The 20,560-nt window shown below is 43.7% G+C and overlaps 1 protein-coding gene and 1 non-coding gene across 6 annotated transcripts; one reads left to right on the forward strand and one right to left on the reverse strand.

Annotated features, from left to right (window-relative positions):
* Nucleotides 1–5,654: 5,654 nt before the first annotated feature.
* On the forward strand, nucleotides 5,655–20,111 carry LOC115178884 (aftiphilin). 5 transcript variants are annotated; one of them, XM_029740276.1, is made up of 11 exons: nucleotides 5,655–5,826; nucleotides 7,507–8,686; nucleotides 8,717–9,460; nucleotides 10,182–10,345; nucleotides 10,825–10,954; nucleotides 11,278–11,334; nucleotides 11,647–11,778; nucleotides 15,282–15,342; nucleotides 16,173–16,256; nucleotides 17,004–17,127; nucleotides 19,463–20,111. In XM_029740276.1, exons 1-11 carry the CDS (start codon nucleotides 5,810–5,812, stop codon nucleotides 19,614–19,616), a joined length of 2,847 nt encoding a protein of 948 aa, XP_029596136.1. In that variant the 5' UTR covers nucleotides 5,655–5,809; the 3' UTR covers nucleotides 19,617–20,111. The 5 variants fall into 5 exon arrangements, with proteins under 5 accessions (XP_029596136.1, XP_029596137.1, XP_029596138.1 ...); XM_029740277.1 differs by having other exon boundaries at nucleotides 7,507–8,641; nucleotides 8,702–9,460; XM_029740278.1 differs by having other exon boundaries at nucleotides 7,507–8,641.
* On the reverse strand, nucleotides 19,006–19,078 carry trnar-ccu (transfer RNA arginine (anticodon CCU)). Its single transcript has one exon. It is a non-coding gene; the product is annotated as a tRNA-Arg (tRNA).
* Nucleotides 20,112–20,560: the final 449 nt, after the last annotated feature.

Here is a 20,560-nt window from a genome sequence, read left to right on the forward strand (position 1 = left end):
CATGGTCTCTTTTTTTGTTTTCTTGAGCTCCAAAATGCTGGTGTTTCAGCCTATCTCAGTGATTTCTGTGGTGGTGGGGCGAGCCAGCAGAAAATAGGAGTATTGCACCATGATTGGCTCAGTGTTCTGTCACTCATGGGGACAGTACTTCATCGCCAAGTTTGAGTGCTTAGTAAGGGTAAACATCCAAAATTTCAGCCCTTTGGGTCCTTTCATAGAGTTATATTACAAATGCCCTTCCAAGAAGGCTTAAGGTCATTGGCCACAGATAAAATTACGTCAAATCACGTTATATGTACAGTAGCTGATCATGTCAATATCTTACTTTCAAAGTCTTAGCTAGCAGTCATCATCATGAATCAAGTCGACAACCTACTGGCAAATCTTTTTTAATCCTTGTCATATGAAGAGAAATTATGGACCAAACGTATCGGTGCTCATCGGCCATTGGACATATAGATTACACAACAGGTTGGAAATCGCAAAATTTAACAATGAGTCGTTTGGAAGGAATCAGTGGCTAACTGCAAGCATTGCAAAGCAACTACTAACATTAGCCTGCTATTCAATGGAGTGGCTGTGTGTTTTTTTTCTCTCTCCAGAGTTCCCACCATGAATCCAGAGAATGCCAGACTTTGATGACAACATTTGTCCACAAAGGACCGCTTTGCCACCTTCACAAGGTGAGTCCAAAAATGTCTTGTATGCTGCTGCATTAATGATGTAATATGCAAGGGAGATATGTATACTGTAGCTAAGAAAGTAATACTAAGTGTATGTTGTGTAGTAAGCTGTTAGTAGCCCATGTGCCTCACCCTAATAATTTGGTCTATTTTCACCAACGTGGTATTGTAAACACATCGTTCGTGGCCTGGTGTGTGCTTGTTTGACAACTTTTTTTGTACAGCTTTGACAGTGCTACTGATAGTAGTGGTGGTGCTTGGCTTGCACATGCAAATTAAGCACACACAACATTCTATAATAGAATTGTGTTATTTGACGTGTCAAATTAAAAGCTTATTTAATGCGTCAAATAGTGTTATTTGACGTGTATCTTTTTTGACACGCAAAGACCCAAACGGCATTCAATGTGTCTCACCCTAATAATTTTGTCTATTTTCACCTCTTATTTTCACCTACTGTTCTAACTTGGTGGTGCACATGTTGCCCATAACCTGTTTTAGAGAAATGTAATCATTGAATATTGTAAGAGCTTTCATTGTCTGTTTATATGCCCCCTTTATTTATTCTATGGTTCTGACTTGTTGTACAGGGAGTACACTGTAAGAACAGCCCATGTTCTGAATTCTGTCACTGTACATTTGAAAGTGCTGAACAAATAGTTATATTGACTAGGTCCGTCGTCGCTCGCTCATTAATGTCTTAATCGAAATTACGGATTGCCTCTTATCCGCTTGTCTTTCTTTTATTTCATAGTTTGTACATCTCAATTGTCAGTAGAAACCACATTTGTTTAAGCAAGTCAGCCATATCAGCTACAGTGCCTTGCAAAAGTATTTATCCCTCTTGGCGTTTTTCCTATTTTGTTGCATTACAAACTGTAATTTAAATGGATTTTAATTTGAATTTCATGTAATGAACATACAGAAAATAGTCCAAATTGGTGAAATGAAATGAAAAAAATACTTGTTTCAAAAAATTCAAAAGAATTCAAAATGGAAAAGTGGTGCGTGCATATGTATTTACCCCCTTTGCTATGAAGCCCTAAATAAGATCTGGTGCAACCAATTACCTTCAGAAGTCACCTAATTAGTTAAATAATGTTCACCTGTGTGCAATTTGAGTGTCACAAGATCTGTCACATGATCTCAGTATATATACACCTATTCTGAAAGGCCCCAGAGACTGCAACACCACTAAGCAAGGGGCACCACCAAGCAAGCGGCACCATGAGGACCAAGAAGCTCTCCAAACAGGTCAGGGATGAAGTTGTGGAGAAGTACAGATCAGGATTGGGTTATAAAAAAATATCTGAAACTTTGAACATCCCACAGAGCACCATTAAATCTATTATTATAAATTGGAAAGAATATGGCACCACAACAAACCTGCCAAGAGAGGGCCGCCCACCAAAAGTCACGGACCAAGCAAGGAGGGCATTAATCAGAGAGGCAACAAAGAGACCAAAGATAACCCTGAAGGAGCTGCAAAGCGCCACAGCGGAGATTGGAGTATCTGTCCATAGGATCACTTTAAGCCTTACACTCCACAGAGCTAGGCTTTACGGAAGAGTGGCCAGAAAAAAAGCCATTGTTTAAAGAAAAAAATAAGCAAATACGTTTGGTGTTCACCAAAAGGCATGTGGGAGACTCCCCAAACATATGGAAGAAGGTACTCAGGTCAGATGAGACTCAAATTGAGCTTTTTGGCCATTGAGGAAAACGCTATGTCTGGCGCAAACCCAACACCTCTCATCACCCCGAGAACACCATCCCCAGCATGGTGGTGGCAGCATCATGCTGTGGGGATGTTTTTCATCGGCAGGGACTGGTAAACTGGTCAGCATTTAAGGAATGATGGATGGTGCAAAATATAGGGAAATTCTTGAGGGAAACCTGTTTCAGTCTTCCAGAGATTTGATACTGGGACAGAGATTCACCTTCCAGCAGGACAATGACTCTAAGCATACTGCTAAAGCAACACTCGAGTGGTTTAAGGGGAAACATTTTAAATGTCTTGGAATGGCCTAGTCAAAGCCCAGACCTCAATCCAATTGAGAATCTGTGGTATGACTTAAGGATTGCTGTACACCAACGGAACCCATCCAACTTGAAGGAGCTGGAGCAGTTTTGCCTTGAAGAATGGGCAAAAATCCCAGTGGCTGGATGTCAAGCTTATAGAGACATACCCCAAGAGACTTGCAGCTGTAATTGCTGCAAAAGGTGGCTCTACAAAGTATTGACTTTGGGGGGGTGAATAGTTATGCACGCACAAGTTCTGTTTTTTTGTCTTCTTGTTTGTTTCACAATAAAAAATATTTTGTATCTTCAAAGTGGTAGGCATGTTGTGTAAATGAAATGATACAAACCCCCCAAAAATCTACACTGCTCAAAAAAATAAAGGGAACACTTAAACAACACAATGTAACTCCAAGTCAATCACACTTCTGTGAAATCAAACTGTCCACTTAGGAAGCAACACTGATTGACAATACATTTCACATGCTGTTGTGCAAATGGAATAGACAACAGGTGGAAATTATAGGCAATTAGCAAGACACCCCCAATAAAGGAGTGGTTCTGCAGGTGGTGACCACAGACCACTTCTCAGTTCCTATGCTTCCTGGCTGATGTTTTTGTTACTTTTGAATGCTGGTGGTGCTTTCACTCTAGTGGTAGCATGAGATGGAGTCTACAACCCACACAAGTGGCTCAGGTAGTGCAGCTCATCCAGGATGGCACATCAATGCGAGCTGTGGCAAGAAGGTTTGCTGTGTCTGTCAGCGTAGTGTCCAGAGCATGGAGGCGCTACCAGGAGACAGGCCAGTACATCAGGAGACGTGGAGGAGGCCGTAGGAGGGCAACAACCCAGCAGCAGGACCGCTACCTCCGCCTTTGTGCAAGGAGGAGCAGGAGGAGCACTGCCAGAGCCCTGCAAAATGACCTCCAGCAGGCCACAAATGTACATGTGTCTGCTCAAACGGTCAGAAACAGACTCCATGGGGGTGGTATGAGGGCCCGACGTCCACAGGTGGGGGTTGTGCTTACAGCCCAACACCGTGCAGGACGTTTGGCATTTGCCAGAGAACACCAAGATTGGCAAATTCGCCACTGGCGCCCTGTGCTCTTCACAGATGAAAGCAGGTTCACACTGAGCACATGTGACAGACGTGACAGAGTCTGGAGACGCCGTGGAGAACGTTCTGCTGCCTGCAACATCCTCCAGCATGACCGGTTTGGCGGTGGGTCAGTCATGGTGTGGGGTGGCATTTCTTTGGGGGGCCGCACAACCCTCCATGTGCTCGCCAGAGGTATCCTGACTGCCATTAGGTACCAAGATGAGATCCTCAGACCCCTTGTGAGACCATATGCTGGTGCGGTTGGCCCTGGGTTCCTCCTAATGCAAGACAATGCTAGACCTCATGTGGCTGGAGTGTGTCAGCAGTTCCTGCAAGAGGAAGGCATTGATGCTATGGACTGGCCCGCCCGTTCCCCAGACCTGAATCCAATTGAGCACATCTGGGACATCATGTCTCGCTCCATCCACCAACGCCACGTTGCACCACAGACTGTCCAGGAGTTGGCGGATGCTTTAGTCCAGGTCTGGGAGGAGATCCCTCAGGAGACCATCCGCCACCTCATCAGGAGCATGCCCAGGCGTTGTAGGGAGGTCATACAGGCACGTGGAGGCCACACACACTACTGAGCCTAATTTTGACTTGTTTTAAGGACATTACATCAAAGTGGGATCAGCCTGTAGTGTGGTTTTCCACTTTAATTTTGAGTGTGACTCCAAATCCAGACCTCCATGGGTTGATAAATTGGATTTCCATTGATTATTTTTGTGTGATTTTGTTGTCAGCACATTCAACTATGTAAAGAAAAAAGTATTTAATAAGATTATTTCATTCATTCAGATCTAGGATGTGTTATTTTAGTGTTCCCTTTATTTTTTTGAGCAGTGTATTTTAATTCTAGGTTGTATGGCAGCAAAATAGGAAAAATTGCAAGAGGGTGAATACTTTTGCAAGCCACTGTATGTTTTTTTTTTAAAAGGCAGCAAATGAGGCTGAATGAACTGTTTCGCTGCCAGACAAGGCTCCACTGAAAGCCAGGTGTAGCAGTGGTAATGTGTTGGGACAGCTTTATGTAGGGCCTAACAGTTTGTGGGCACCGTTTGTCACCGTTATAGTGCAATTAATGTATTGTTTAGTGTTGTGTTGTGTTGTGTAGTGGCTTTGCTGGTATGCATCCCACATATTTCATTATGATATAATATTTAAGTGTGATTGGAAATGAATAATTGAATGGTTATGAAGTAGTTAATAACTATGTGGAGTATTATGTTTACACGGTGACCTTTCAGTTCTGCAATAATTAAATTACGTTTCTTTTGAATCATGGCATATTACAATAAATGAATGAACTATGCCAGTAGATTATATTTGCTGGGGCACAGGTTATTATTAAAGAGTAGAATGGTGATTTTCTATTCCCACGCCTTGATGCTTGACAATGTCTGTGTATGTTGAGAAGCTCTTTCAGTGGCTATACATTTTCAATTAAAATATTTGAATCAAGAGCCGCGTGTCATAGATTAATCAGTTAATTTGGGAAATTTGGATTGTGGATTGTTTCAAATTAAAATGATTGAGGATTATTATAGACCTAAAGAGAAGTATGCAGTACAGTATCTTTTCGTTGCTCAGTTGACCAGCTGCTTGAATGCGAGACCAAGTGATGGCTCACTCTTCTAACTGACCTAAAAAAAAGCCCCCAATTTACTTGAGTCACTTTCTATTAAGGTATCTTTACGTTTACTCGAGTATGGCAATTGGGTTCTTTTTCCACCATTAACTACTACTCAGTATTACTACAGCCAGTGCAGATGGATTTTGGATGCAGACTTTTCTCCGCTTGTACATGTACTCTGGTACGCTCTGCTTCCCAAGCAGTGGAAAAACTAAAAGCTCTTGTTGCATGCTGGGTAATATTCGGAGAGAGAAGGGGCTAAAGTAGGATCATCATAACCGGCTGACTCAACCTAGTTTTTTCAGTTAGAGCGAAAACACTTTGCTGTGTTGTTTTAAGTCTGACAAGTGTCCACTTCATCTGAACCATGGGAATGAATGGTCAAGATCTTAAGGTATGCCGAAATGTTTATTGGTACACTGCCAACCAACCCGGATACGATGAGACTAGCTAAAGCAAGCTAGCGAGAGACGGGAGAAGAACTTGATAGATAGATAGCTAGCTAACAGTTAACGTTAGCTACAAATGTCAGTGTATTAGCAAGATAGCTAGCGTCATAACTACCTAGCTAGTTAGTTACTTTGGCACTTCTGTCCTCATATCGAATCAATGTAGAAAAAATATTTTTATAATTTAGCCTATTGCTAGTTAGCTATCCATTCGCTTAGGCTACCAGGTTGTTGATATTAGCTTGCTAGCTACGCCATTTGTGCTGGCTAGTGGTAGCTAACTACACAGGCTACGTATCTAGGCTGACTAGCTAACAGCCTGCTAGCTAGCTATCCCCCTGCACTCCCCAGCTGATGGAGAGTACGGTGTATGCCAGCCATGGCCTGTTTTCCGTTCTAGCCTAAGCCTGGATGGCACGTATGGTAATTTAGCTGTTAGTATAATCAAAATGATTTATTCAGCTAGCTAGTTAACTATCTGGGTAACGTAAGCTATTTGGCTAGCAACTAACTTGCTTTCAGTTTCTAGCTAGCTACCTAACCTGTCTTTGCTCGGCTAAAATTGAGCGAAATAGCTAGGTTGTGGGTAGTCGGCAACAAATTATCATAGGGAGGGTTGCGTGTTTTCTTTGTTTTGCTTTCCCAGAGGTTTCTAGATAGTGGTCTGTCATCACCTGTCAGTTTTAGGCTTGTTGACAGTCTAATTTGGTGAATGAATTACTAGCTGGACAAGACATGGGGTTGGAGGACACCTGTCTCTGATGTGTCAATTAGTTAACAATGTTCTATAATAAACAGATTCATGTTGCATGAATGTTTTGACTCAACTGTACTTTCAGCGCTCTAGTCTGTATGCGAGTAAAGCACAATGTAGGCTTAAGAGTGCACGGTGCAAGTTCAGCCTTGAGCATCCAAAAAGAACATCAATATTTCTATGCCCTATGTCTAGTTTAGTGATGAATTCAAAATTGTCAAGGAAATGGATCACAGCTGGACAAAGAAATGGATCACACCTGGAGGCACAAAACGCCTAGGCCTATGCTCTAAATCTAATATTTCAAAAGGAGGCATTCTACATATCTTGACGGGCCTATGTCAATATACAAATACTACACACACAAAACCCTTAGGTCAATGCAAACACAAATTGGGTACAAAGTTCATTGGTTGAAGTAATTAGGCCAGTTTAGATAAACACAACAAATATTTGTACTGATAAAATAAATGGTAGCTCATTTTCAGTTCTCATTTGCTACTATTTAGGTAGGTCATAAGAAATGAGTGCTCAACATTGCCTTTCGGGCCTTTTCTACATCACAACACCACTTCGCCATTATCACTTAATTACTGTCAATTTGAAAACAATCTGTCCACTCTTAGCCTGGAGAGCTTTGGTAATTTAATTTGGGTTTAAGGCTGAAGCAACAGACCAGACAAAGAAAACAGCCTAGATCCTAGACTCCCCCAGAGACGGCTTCTAGGTCTTTAGGCTAACACATTGTTGTTTTGTAAATTCTGACCTTTTAGCCTTCAGAAATGTGTTTTTAAGAGGGAAATAGTGTAATTTCTTGCATTTATATGCCCTTCATTGTTTGGTCACACTGACTAGTGTCTTTACCCTCTAGGTGTAACCTCAAGGCGTACTGTTACTGCTTTAGGACCATGGAGCCGGACGTGATCCGCATGTACTCCTCCTCCCCACCCCCAATGGAGGACGGAGCTGAGGAAGAGGATGATGAGTTTGGGGACTTTGGGGGCTTCTCTGGAGTTCCGACCAGCACCAGCTTCAATGAGTTTGACACCCCAGCGACCTTCAACCAGACCCCAGCCTTGGCTGCCACTTCACCACCTGAACTCCTCAACAATGGAGGGGTGGTTGGGTTGTCAAACCTCAGTTCAGGTCCCGTGGGAAGAGGTCCCGTGGTCAAGCGCTCCAACTCCAAGTTAAATGGTATTGTGCCGGGAGGCTGCCAGTACGATAGTCCTTTAGAGAGAACTGTGAATGTGGAGGAGTTAAAAAAGCTTGCCGACCACACTCGAGCCAATAATCATTCTACCTCCCTGGACATATCTGGGAGGGGTCAGACTGACAACGTAGACAAGCCTGTCGATTGCAATGGTGGGGTCCCGGAAGTTCTGACCAACGGCTTTGCTACTTTTGAAATAGAGGGAATCCCATCTTTGCAGAATTCGATCCGCTCTAAAAAGAAAGGAACCACCACAGAGTGTACAGATGACTGCCCTCCCAGCAGCCCTGAGGACGACTTTGCGGATTTCTCTGCTTTTTCTAATGCAGACGTTCAAGGACACTCCAGCGAGGTGACAAACCGCACCAGCGTGAACTTGGACAATCACAACTGGGACGAACGGCTGGCAGAGGACGCCTGCCAGCAACAGAGGCAGCAGGAGCACTCTAATGTAGAGCGGGGAATCAGGTCAGGGGACGTCGTCAGGGACACTCCCATTACAACTGGATCCAACGACATCGCTGGCTCTGATTCTCTATCGCACCTTGCTGAGGCTCGAGACACTGACGAAGGCTTGAGCAACGGGGACGGGGGCTTTCAAAGAGACACTGCTAACTCTGAGCAAAGGAACGTAGAGCCGGACTTTGCACACAAGCACTCTGCTACTGAGGTGGTTGTTAGTGAGGATTCTACCCAAGAGGTGGTTTGTGGCGAGGACTCTGCCTCCAAGGCACTTTATGTTGACGAACCGGTTGCCCAGAACGGTGTGGATTTGGAGCAGTCGGAAGAGGAGGCGGAAGAAGAGGAGGCGGAAGAAGAGGAGGCGGAAGAAGAGGAGGCGGAAGAAGAGGAGGCGGAAGAAGAGGAGGCGGAAGAAGAGAAGGCAGATGTCAGTGAAAACAGGGGTTTGCCCGATACAGACGATGAAGATGAGAATGGCGAGCAAGCAGACGAGAAGCCTGGGTCCGGAAACGAAACAGAAACAGAGACTGAAACGTCTTTCGGCCGACCGCTGTCCACGGATGCCCTTGAGGAGTACGGCGACATCAGCACAACGGGCTCTGTGCCCTCGCCGCTGCTCCAAGAGGAGACGGCCACACCTGCCGACCACAGCCAACTGCTGGAGGATGATGACGGTGAAGACTTTGGTGACTTTGGAGACTTCGGGGATGTGGGCTCTTTTAGCGGACAGGGCTTTGCTGACTTTGACCAGCCAGAGTTGCAACTAGAGGAACAACCTGCACGTCCCACACAGGAACTAGTGGACGACGACAAAGACTTTGGTGAATTTGACGCCCCCAACAGCCACATTGGTGGTGGGAAGGAAATTGAGAATGAAGATGGGGGGAAGTTTGCGGATTTTCCCGGCAGCAACAGTTTTGCCGACTTTAGCTCAGCTCCTGTTGGTGCGGACCCTGATGCAGATGCTGGTTGGAATGCCTTTGATGAGCCTGAACAGGGTCAAGGGGAGGGCGATTCCTGGGCTGCATTTGGAGAGGAGCCAACCACCAATGCTCCTTTGGAAACGGGTGAAGACGAGTGGCAGGAGAGTGAACCTGTAGCAGCCCGTCCATCCAGCAGCCATCAGATCAGTAGAAGAGAGAGTCAGTCTGTAAGTTTTTCTGTGCGAGTTTGACCACTCAGGGTTTGAACTCGGTTCTCCTGCGCACCACAATAACATATTACGCCTCTGAGCTAAAGGCAAGAGAACTCATCACACAAGTGTGTTTCTGAACCACCTCTGTAGCATTCAGAAATGTAGCATACTTGACAGGAAAGTAGTGGTGTTTTAAAAACCCCTCTTTCAGTAATCGAAGGTGCCCTATTGAATGTTGTTGTATTGCACTATCCAGGAAAAGTATGCTCAATGACACTTTTAGGGAAATTCTGACGCTCTCATGACGTTTATCACTAGAGTAGTAGAGAGCCGTACACCTGCCCTCCCTTAGGAATGTGACCAGGCAGGGAATTCCACCTTTTCAAGTACATACCATTTAACAATGCCTTGTCCTTGCTATTGGAGTCAAGCGCTACAATTTATTAAAGATTTGAAATGTGTTGATTGAATCACATCAGTGTCAGTCATTGTTGGACATAATAGAATACAGCTTTATTATCTATCGAAACAGAAATGAATATTAGAGCTGTCTATTATATTGTGCATCCCCTGTCCAGCAATGCAGGCTAACTGCCAGCTGCCACACGTGATAATAGAAGACTTATTCAACCCGTATCTTATTCAACAATATCGATTGTTATTACGTGTTTGTTATATCACTGAACCAGTGTCTTATTCAACAATGTTGGTCGTTATCATGTGTTTGTTATACCAGGCGGCGCTGTGCAGTCGGCTGGAGAAGCTTTTTCTGGAAATTTTCCCCAACGCACCTGCTCCGCAGGTGAGGGTGGAGGTGGTCCCCCTCAAAACCCTGCTGGAGCCTCCTGCGAGGTTACAGCAGGAAGAGCATGAAATGATGAGTGGTGTGCCAGACAATGGGTGAGAGAAATACCTCCCTTTTTAATTAGGGGTGGGACGATATCAGTATTGCAATATTTTCTCCCATGGCAAAAATGAAAACACGAAGCAGGCCAAACTCCTTGATCCATAACCTGCTGTATGGAAAATATTGTGTACTATGGCTTGGAAAATAAACAAATGTGACTGGATGACAACATAATGCCGTTTGTTTCCAACATTAGGGCTGTTTACCTAAAGCAATTAAACCGCTTCGTGTTTTGTTTCCTTGCCATGATACTAACGAGTATCGGGATGCTAGTATCGTCTCAACCCTAATATCCCATAACTACACACAATCTCATCAATACACAGAAAGACTGGTCTGCTCTATCTTTTTTTATACAACAGAAATATACTGTTACTGTGTCTGTATACTATGCAGTCAAGAATATTTGTGTACTACTGTGACGTATTTTCTTTTAACGTTCCTGCTTTGTCATCGGTGTCCGTTGCCACAGGGCCGAGGGGGACGTGTTGTGGAGGCAGCTGCTGGACATCCACGAGGCATTTGGCCTGCGGCACCAGTGGGGCGGCTCGCACAGCAACAAGACACTACTCTGCTCCCTGGGCATCGACATTAGAAACATTGTGAGTTCTGCGGCCAGTCAGAAGTCATCACATCGTCTGTATCCCAAATGGCACCCTATTCCCTATATAGTGCACTACTTTTGACCAGAGCACATAGTGATATAGGGTGCCATTTGGGACATGCCATTCTCCCCCTTTCTGTGACCTTGTCTTTTTTTATTAATGGCTCTGTGTAAAAAAAACACTAACTGTGATTGTATTTCAGATGTATTGCGAGAATGTTTTGACTTTTCGTCTGTCAAATGGAAAAAGGCTGTTTGTAAGACTATTTGCGGCAGAGAGAGGAGGAATGATTGTGAAATGTGTTCTGTGTTTCCTCATAGCTGTTCACAGGTCAGAAGAAGCAGCCAGTGATAGTTCCCATGTATGCTGCCAGCCTGGTGAGTTAACTATACGCTGCAAGGATGTATTCATCTCCCCCTTCAAACCACCCACTCGCTCCCTCAATTGTTTTTGCCCTTCTCGAGGAAACGGACCAAGAGACAAATGAACTCAGGGATTATAAAATAAAACATTTTCTGGTGACATTTTTGTCAACTGGTTGCAAAATGTTTTTTACTGACACGTCCTACAAATGTATGGTTGCAACATTCCGGGAACCTTCCCAAAATTCCCAGGTTTTAACCAGAATTGTTCAACCCTATACACATACCAGTACGTTTAGGATGTAACCCTGCCTCTCTGTTACCTAGGGCATGCTGGAACCCACCAAAGAGCCAGTAAAACCCATATCAGCGGCAGAGATGATCACGTCCATAGCACAACAAGTACCTCCAGTGGCCCCAGCAGAGATCATAAGCACTAGTCCACCAGACACAGCCCAGGTTGGACTCCTACATTGAATCACTATGGTCCTTTTGGGGCACAATGTTTGGAATTTAGATCTTTTATGTTTTGTGATTTTTCAGGCCTTTTTAGATGCATTTCTTCTCATCAGTAGTCGTTTGAGTATATACCGGGGCTCTCCAACCCTGATCCTGAAGAGCTACCATCCTGTAGCTTTTCAATCCTAATCTAGCACACCTGATTCTAATAATTAGTTGGTTGATCAGCAGAACCAGGTTAGTTACAACTGGGGTTGGAGCGAAAACCTAGAGGAGGGTTGCTCTCCAGGAACAGGGTTGGAGACCCCTGGTGGTATATACTGTATTGCAGAGGAGGCTGGTGGGAGGAGCTATATGAGAACGGGCTCATTGTAATGACTGGAATGGCATATGGATCCACATGTTTGACTCTGTTCCCTTTATTCCATTTCAGCCTTTACAATGAGCCCGTCCTCCTATAGCTCCTCCCACCAGCCTCCACTGCTGTATTGGCTGTAAGGCCAATTGTCACAACTGTATACAATGAATGTAGAGCGTGTGTTTTTATGTGTTCTACAGTAATTGGTTTAATGTAGAACCTAAGGTGCTTTTCAAACAAGTTGGATAAATTATTTGGCTAGGGCAGGTATTCCCAAACTTGGGTACGTGCAATGCCGTCGGGGGTACGCCAAATAAAAATGTGCTACTTTTTTTTTTTTTTCACATTTTCAAACAGTACATTTATATTTTCCAACGGGGCTATACATTTGAGTGAGTTTTTTTTCTCCCACCTGAGTAGCCTCGTTTCACTGCCACAAATAAAATTGAACCATCTAGTATTCAGCGAAATAACAACACAATGTAAAATACAGGTATCCTAGTCAAATAATTCACATCCAATCACATTAACCGTTACTCTCTCGCGGGAAGCCTTCACTCTTGCACAGACATTTAGAAACTAAACATGACAATTTGAAAAATAAGCCACGGGATTTTTTTGAGTGAGAATAAAGACGATTTTCGAGTAGTAAGACATGTATAAAAGCAACCTATACCATTAATAAGAAGGGGCTAGAAGCGTCTTATATGGTGAGCTACCGAGTGGCTAGGACAGGCAAGCCCCATACTATTGTGGAGGACTTCATTCTTCCTGCTGCCGTGGATATGGCTGGGACAATAGGCCAAAAAAACTTTACAGACAATGCCTTCAAATAACACTGTTTCACGACACATCAGTGACATGGCAGGAGATGTTTTGAAACAATTACTGCTTCGCATACAAGCCAGTGAATTATATGCGTTACAGCTGGATGAGTCAAAAGACGTGACGGGCCTGGCACAGCTCCTGGTATATGTCCATTACGTTTATGGGGGGTCAATTAAGGAAGACATCCTCTTCTGGAAACCAGGACAATATGAGAGGATATTTTTTAAGTACTGGACAGCTTTGTGACATCAAATGGACTTTGGTGGTCAAGATGTGTTGGTATCTGTACTGATGGCGCAAAAGCCATGACAGGGAGACGTAGTGGAGTGGTAACACTCGTACAAGCAGTTGCTCCCGACGCCACTTGGGTACACTGCAGCATCCATGAGAGGCTCTTGCTGCCAAGGGAATGCCTGACAGCTTGAAAGACGTTTTGGACAGTACAGTGAAAATGGTTAACTTTGTTAAAGCAAGGCCCCTGAACTTGTGTATTTTCTACATTATGCAGTGATATGGACAGCGACCATGTAACGCTTTTACAATGTACAGAAGTGCGCTGGTTATCAAGGGGCAAAGTATAGACATGTTTTTTTGAATTGAGAGATGAGCTTAAAGTTTTCTTTACTGACCATAATTTTCACTTGTCTGACCGCTTGCATGATGATGAGTTTCCCACACGACTGGCCTATCTGGGTGATGTTTTTTCTCGCCTGAATGATCTGAATCTAGGATTACAGGGATCTTCCGCAACTATATTCAATGTGCGGGACAAAATTGAGGCTATGATTAAGAAGTTGGAGCTCTTTTCTGTCTGCATTAACAAGGACAACACACAGGTCCTTCAATGATTGTTTGTGTGCAAATGAACTCAAGCTTACGGACAATGTCAAATGTGAAATAGTTTACCTGAGTGAGCTGAGTGCGCAATTACGCTGGTACTTTCCCGAAACGGACAACACAAACAACTGGATTCGTTATCCTGTTCATGCCCTGCCTCCAGTCCACTTACCGATATCTGAACAAGAGAGCTTCATCGAAATTGCAACAAGCAGTTCTGTGAAAATTCAATTGAATCAGAAGCCACTGCCGATTTCTGGATAGGGCTGCGCTCAAAGTATCCGGCCTTGGCAAATCGCGCTGTTAAGACAGTGATGTCCCTTACAACCACATATCTATGTGAGAGTGGATTCTCGGCCCTCACTAAATACAGGCACAGACTGTGTGTGGAAAATGATTTAAGACTGACTCTCTCCAATACAGCATTGCAGAGTTATGTGCATCCTTTCAAGCACACCCTTTCTTTTTAACCTGTGGTGAGTTATTCACCATTTATGATGAATAAAGAAGGTTTATGTAAGATGGCTAAATAAAGAGCAAAATTATTGATTATTATTATTTGTGCCCTGGTTCTATAAGAGCTCTTTGTCACTTCCCACAAGCCGGGTTGTGACACAAAAACACTCATTCTTATGTTTAATAAATGTATCATATAGTGTGTGTTGCAGGCTTACAATGATGGCAAAAAAAAACATTTGAGAGTGCGCTGACCCTGGTGCTAGAGGGGGTACGCAGCTGGAGGTTGAATGTTTTGAAGGGGTACGGGACTATAAAAAGTTTGGGAACCACTGGGCTAGAGAATACTAAGGTTGAGTTCCTGCCTCACAAGATGCACAGGCATTGCATCAACCAATGGTAGCGTGCCACGTCATCGACTGTGCAGCCGGGCATCAGATGTCTCTGTCATGGGTTGCGTTCCCCTGCTGAGACGTTACATGCATCATCCAATGGTTGGGTGCCACATCTTCGACTGTGTCATCGACTGACAGATTGCTATAACATATGATGTTGGTTAGCTGATACATAAAATACCTATCCAGGCATTGTAATATTTGGCAAGCGTCAGCAACGCCTTGGCAGAGAAACGTGCCCATGAAGTGGTAAGCTGATTTGTTAAATACCTATCCAGGCGTTGTAAGATATGGCATTGGTCCGCAATGTAGTCTGGTAGGAACTCAACCTTAGACTGCTGAGTTGTTATAAGGGTAGAAGCCAGTGGAGGCTGCTGAGGGGAGGATGGCTCATATTAATGACTGGAACAGAGTGAATGGAAGGCCAAGTGTTTGATGTATTTGATACCGTTCCACTGATTCCTCGAGCCCGTCCTCCCCAATTAAGTTGCCACTAACCTCCTGTGGTAGAAGCAGACCATTAGCAGGCTTCCTGACCACCTGCATAGGCGAATCACCTGTTGACAAAGCTGTTCACTTTTACTGAGTGTCACCACCCTCTTCTGAGCTTGTTTGTTCCTCCTCACCAGGAAGTGCTCCCGCCCGTCCAGTTTGACTGGAGCAGCAGTGGCCTTACTAACCCCCTGGACGGTAGGTCCCTCCCCCAAACCACCTGCTGAGATAATGAACCATTGTCCCTATTGGCTCTATCCAGAGCCTATTCCTTTTTTTTTTGTTTTGTCCAAACACACAAGCAGCCTAGACCTCTTTTTGCCTGATGTCTTCCATTAACTTCCATTGGACAACATCATTTTATGTTTACTTCATCAACCATTGGTCATTACATGTTATAGTTTTACACAGAGTTACGTGAATTTTGTTTTAAAGACTATAGTATAAGATTACAGCCAATTATTATCCACATGCTCCCAAGTTTTTGTGTATTTCATTGCCATATTGGACCATTTCTGATTTCAGTTGTCATATCCACATGCATAAAATATATTTATCTCATCAAATCTTCTGCTTATGCCTTTTGTTGTTAGCAACAAATCATTTAGCTAAATTGCAAAATAATTTGTTCTGCACGGTTCATGCTACAAAGCCATGATGGCCATTCATGCTTCAAAATGTCAATGCAGATTTTTCATTAACCTCTAGATAGAATCTCACAGCATTTTCTCATTAACACAGCTACGTCAGTTGGCTTGCCCTGGGTCATGTTCATTAGGCATCAAATGGAATAAAACGAGGGGACTACCTGAATTTAAGAAACTCCTGGAGTTTCATATTTTTCAGTTGCAAAATGTTTTCAAACCTTTCGTGCCTACTGAACACAACCCCTGTGCTCTTTCTTTGTAACTAATAATAATGACCAGCTCAGCTGCATGTCTTTTTAAGTGCGTCTCTTTCCTGACTTCTTCTCTGTGTTATAACCCACTGCCGCCTCGGTCTGCCTGTCCGCTATGTTGAATGTCAAGCGAGCGGAGGCTCGTCTCTGCTCAACCTCGATTTCTTTGGGCCCGTGGAGGACTCTGGCCCTAGCAGCTCTACCTCCATCCCAGGTCAGCACAGGAAACTCCAACCCCCTGACTGCCAGATTCTTTTTTCATAAACTTGTCTGAATCCCAAATTGACCGTTTGCCTCTACACCCTATGCAGAGACCGGAGAGGATTGGATAGGGGAAAAACAATACAGTGTTAATTCCACCTATCTAATCATAAGGCAAGGTTGACCTACTATCATATATGGCTTACACCGATTGAATCCTCAGGGATCTTCACAGGTACACAGGGTGTAGAGGTCTAGGAGTCCATTTGGGATAAGGCCTTTCCCCGATTCCTTGTGTCCTCTTACCTCTGTCAAAATGCACTGGGGGAGGTCAGAGAAGAGGAAGCTTGGATCTTCCCCAATGAGTTTTGGGAAAGAGGCGAGGACTGAAGGATGATGCGAGGAATGATGATTATGAAAGAGCCTCTGCCGTACTCAGTTTTCTCTTCTACTATTTGTTTTAGATTTCTTCTGGTCTTTGCTAAGATACTGACCTCACTAAATCAAGGTCTTATTTTGTCTGTGTGTTAATATTACCAATTGAATCAAACCCTGAATCAGAATATCTACCAAAATATTTGGGAATTGGCTACACTGAAGTTTAATAAAGTGCACCCCCCTCCCTTGTACTGAGTGGAATAGTAGACCGTGTAGCTCCCTATTCCCTATATAGTGTAGAACTTTTGACCAAAGTAGTGCACTATATAGGGGATAGGCTGCCATTTGGGACATATCCAATATAATGTGTTTGTGTGGTTAGGTGTGGACCCGGAGCTGTATGAGCTAACCACCGCTAAACTGGACCCCAGTGGCTCTGGGATCCGTGTGGCTGACGCCTTTGCCCGCCTTATGTCTACTATGGAGAAGACCAGCACCTCTACCAGGTTGGTTTATTCCTGCACCTCAAAAAAAATTCAGTGGGAAGGTGCTCGAAATGAAACCCCCCCCCCCCCTTAAAAAAAAAAAAATCTACTTTCATAAATCATATCTTGAAATTCATAACATACTAACTGCCTCTGTAGCGCACATTTTTAAGCAAGCTACTTACAGTGCCTCCTAAAGACATGATTGACATAGGGAAAAGAGTATGGGCTATCAGCTGATCGTTGATGATTGGTGTAAATCTGCTAGTTAGGTAGCTCAATTATTATTTTACTCATTGTGATTTAACTTCAATACTCTTAATAACTTCATAATATTCATAATCTTCTAACTCATGATAAATGGCTGGCTGGCTAGTGGCTTGTGTGGATATTTTAGTATATGGTGTTTAGTTAGAATCTAGACTACCTGTGTGTTCAGTGCTTAATTTGTAAATTAGGAGGTGCCGGAACAAAAAAATGAGTGCGGGGGGTGACCTGGGACCTCTGAGGTACCAGAGCGCATTATATATATTTTTTAGCCTTTTTTATGATAAAGTATTGCCTGCGTATCATTGTATTTACGTAGTGGCATAGAGCAGTAGAGGCGCTTACAGAAGTTGCACACATGGGGGCCATTTTTAGTAGACTAGGGTCTGAGAGATGATGTGCCTTTTTATAAACACATTTCATGCAATTCTACATCATTTTAGTTGGCTGGTGGCAAAGTCTTTTTTTAATATCGCACAAATTATTAAATTGACAGGCTACTAAACTGAGCATCAGAGATCAATAAAAATGACCTTGTCTTGAATCCATCAATAGCTTAGGACTAGGTGAATGGAGATACATTTGTACAATATGATGAGGAAATTATAGTCCTAAAACGGGGTGGCGAACTTGACGACGTCACGACGACTTGGTGCGGTGGGTTCAAAAACGAAATAAAAGGGCAATTGGCGAGTGGGAGGGAAAAGGGGAGGCAGGTGATCAGGCACAGGTAGACCGCTATCTGAGCACATGCCTGTATGCATGACTAAGTCGCTTTGGATCAAAACGTCTGCTAAATGGCATATATTATAAATGGCACCCTATTCCCTTTATAGTGCACTACCTTTCACCAAAAGTAGTGCACTATAAAGGGAATAGGGTGCCATTTGGGATGTGACCAGAGTCAATTGCACCCCCTTGGAGATGAGAATAGCAAAACAATACAAATCTAACACAACCAACATCTCACTCCCAGACATTAAATCAAGTTTTATTTGTCACATGCGCCGAATACAACTGGTGTAGACTTTACAGTGAAATGCTTGCTTACGTGCCATTCCCAACAATGCAGAGTTTAAAACAGAAAGTAGTAACACAAGGAATAGAATGGAGATATATACAGGGAGTACCAGATCAGTGTGCAGTAATTGGGTAAGCAATGATGCTATAAAGAGGATAACGTTAATATATTTGCCGTTAGTTAGAGCTAATACTTTTAAGTCAAAAGTTAGTTAAATGGTGAACAGACACAACCCTGGTATTTATAGACATGCATGGCTGGAATGGCTTTAATTGAACCATCTAGTGGGGACCCTTTGAAACAGTTGGTCTACTAGATGGAGACAGATTTTCTAACGTCACTGTCGGGAGCCCTTACATTTAATTTGTTTTAATTTCATTTTTAATTTACCCTTTATTGAACTAGGCAAGTCAGTTAAGAACAAATTCTTATTTACAATGCCAGCCAAACCCCGGACGACGCTGGGCCGATTGTGCGCCGCCCTATGGGACTCCCAATCAAGGCCGGATGAGATACAGCCTGGATTCGAACCAGGGACTGTAATGATGCCTTTTGTACTGAGATGCAGTGCCTTAGACCGCTGCGCCACTCAGGAGCGCTAAAAATAGTCCACCCCCAGATGGGACTCGAACCCACAATCCCTGGCATAGGAGGCCAGTGCCTTATCCATTAGGCCACTGGGGCGCGTGCATAAGCATGCAGACATGATGCATATGAGGTCTAGACAAACACATCTGTAGTAGCAGCCATAGAGAGCTTGCTACATCTTGGCTTTCTCAATTCTCTTTCCTTGATTCCTCGTGTTCCCTTTTTCTCCCCTCTGACCTTCTCCAATGCGTCTTGAGAAGGTGGGGAAAGAGGAAAGACACATGAGAAAGAGGCGAAGCCCGTTAGAATCTGACTGTGGCTCATTCATTTAGTGAAGGGGGAAGGATGAAGGAATGTGTTCCTATTCCATTTGCACCTTGGTCAAAAGTAATGCACCACAAAGGGAATATGGTGCTATTTGGGATACATTGTGTGTGTTCTCCAATAAAAATGGTGTCCCTCTCCTCTCTGATTCTGCAGAAAGCCCCGGAAAGAGGAGAACCTAAGTGAGGAGACGTTGAAGGTGATTGCAGGGCTACCAGACCTGTCTTTCATGCAGGCCAAGGTGCTGATGTTCCCCACCACGCTGACCCCCCTGGGCTGCTCCTCTGACCCTGACCCCACACTTGACTGATCCGCCCCAACACCATCAATGCCCTCCTCTTCTCCTCCTCATCACTGTCTGTCATTCTATCACTATATCATGAAGTTATCCTTTTTTGCTTCCATGCCATCATCCTTTTGTTATTTTCTCCCTTTTTATTTGTTCTTTTCAGTTTTAATCTTTTTAATCAAGTGAAGCATTTACCGACTTGTCCTTGTGAATGGAGAATGTTTAGTCAGACCTGGACTAGGCTAAGCCTGTAAAGCGAAGCTTTGTCAATAGCAGAGCAAGAGAACATATTAAAGCAGTTTAACTTCTAGATCAAGGTCCTAGAGAGAGGCCGCTTGTTTATGATAGGAGAATCAATGTGTACATAATCAGGGACGAATTGTTGGTTTCGAAGGTGGCTTTTTCGTTTCTCATTGTGGTGGGCGTGTGTCAATGTTTGTCTTTGTGAGGAAATGAAACACTGGTTGAACCTCTTCAAAGCGAGGCTTGAATAAAGTGAAGTGGGATATACACTGAGTGTAGAAACCATTAGGAACACTTTCCTAATATTGAGTTGCACCTCCTTTTGCCCTCAGAAGAGCCTCAATTCGTCGGGTTATGGACTCTACAAGGTGTCGAAAGCGTTCCACAGGGATGCTGGCCCAATGCATCCCACAGTTGTCAAGTTGACTGGCACCCATATACACAATCCATGTCTCAATTGTCTCCAGGCTTAAAAATCCTTCTTTAACATTTCATCTACACTGATGGAAGTGGATTTAACAAGTGACATCAATAAGGGATCATAGCTTTCACCTGGTCAGTCTATCATGTACAGAGCAGGTGTTCCTAATGTTTTGTTCACTCAGTGTGTGTATATATACACACGTGTGTGTGTGTGTGACTTGAAACCACACTACCTACGAAATCCAGCTGAATGCTTTTTTCCCCTGTTGTGTTAATGTCTTCTTTTTTTTTTGTCCTTT

This window comes from Salmo trutta, chromosome 38, assembly GCF_901001165.1.
Source record: "Salmo trutta chromosome 38, fSalTru1.1, whole genome shotgun sequence".
NCBI lineage: Eukaryota > Metazoa > Chordata > Actinopteri > Salmoniformes > Salmonidae > Salmo > Salmo trutta.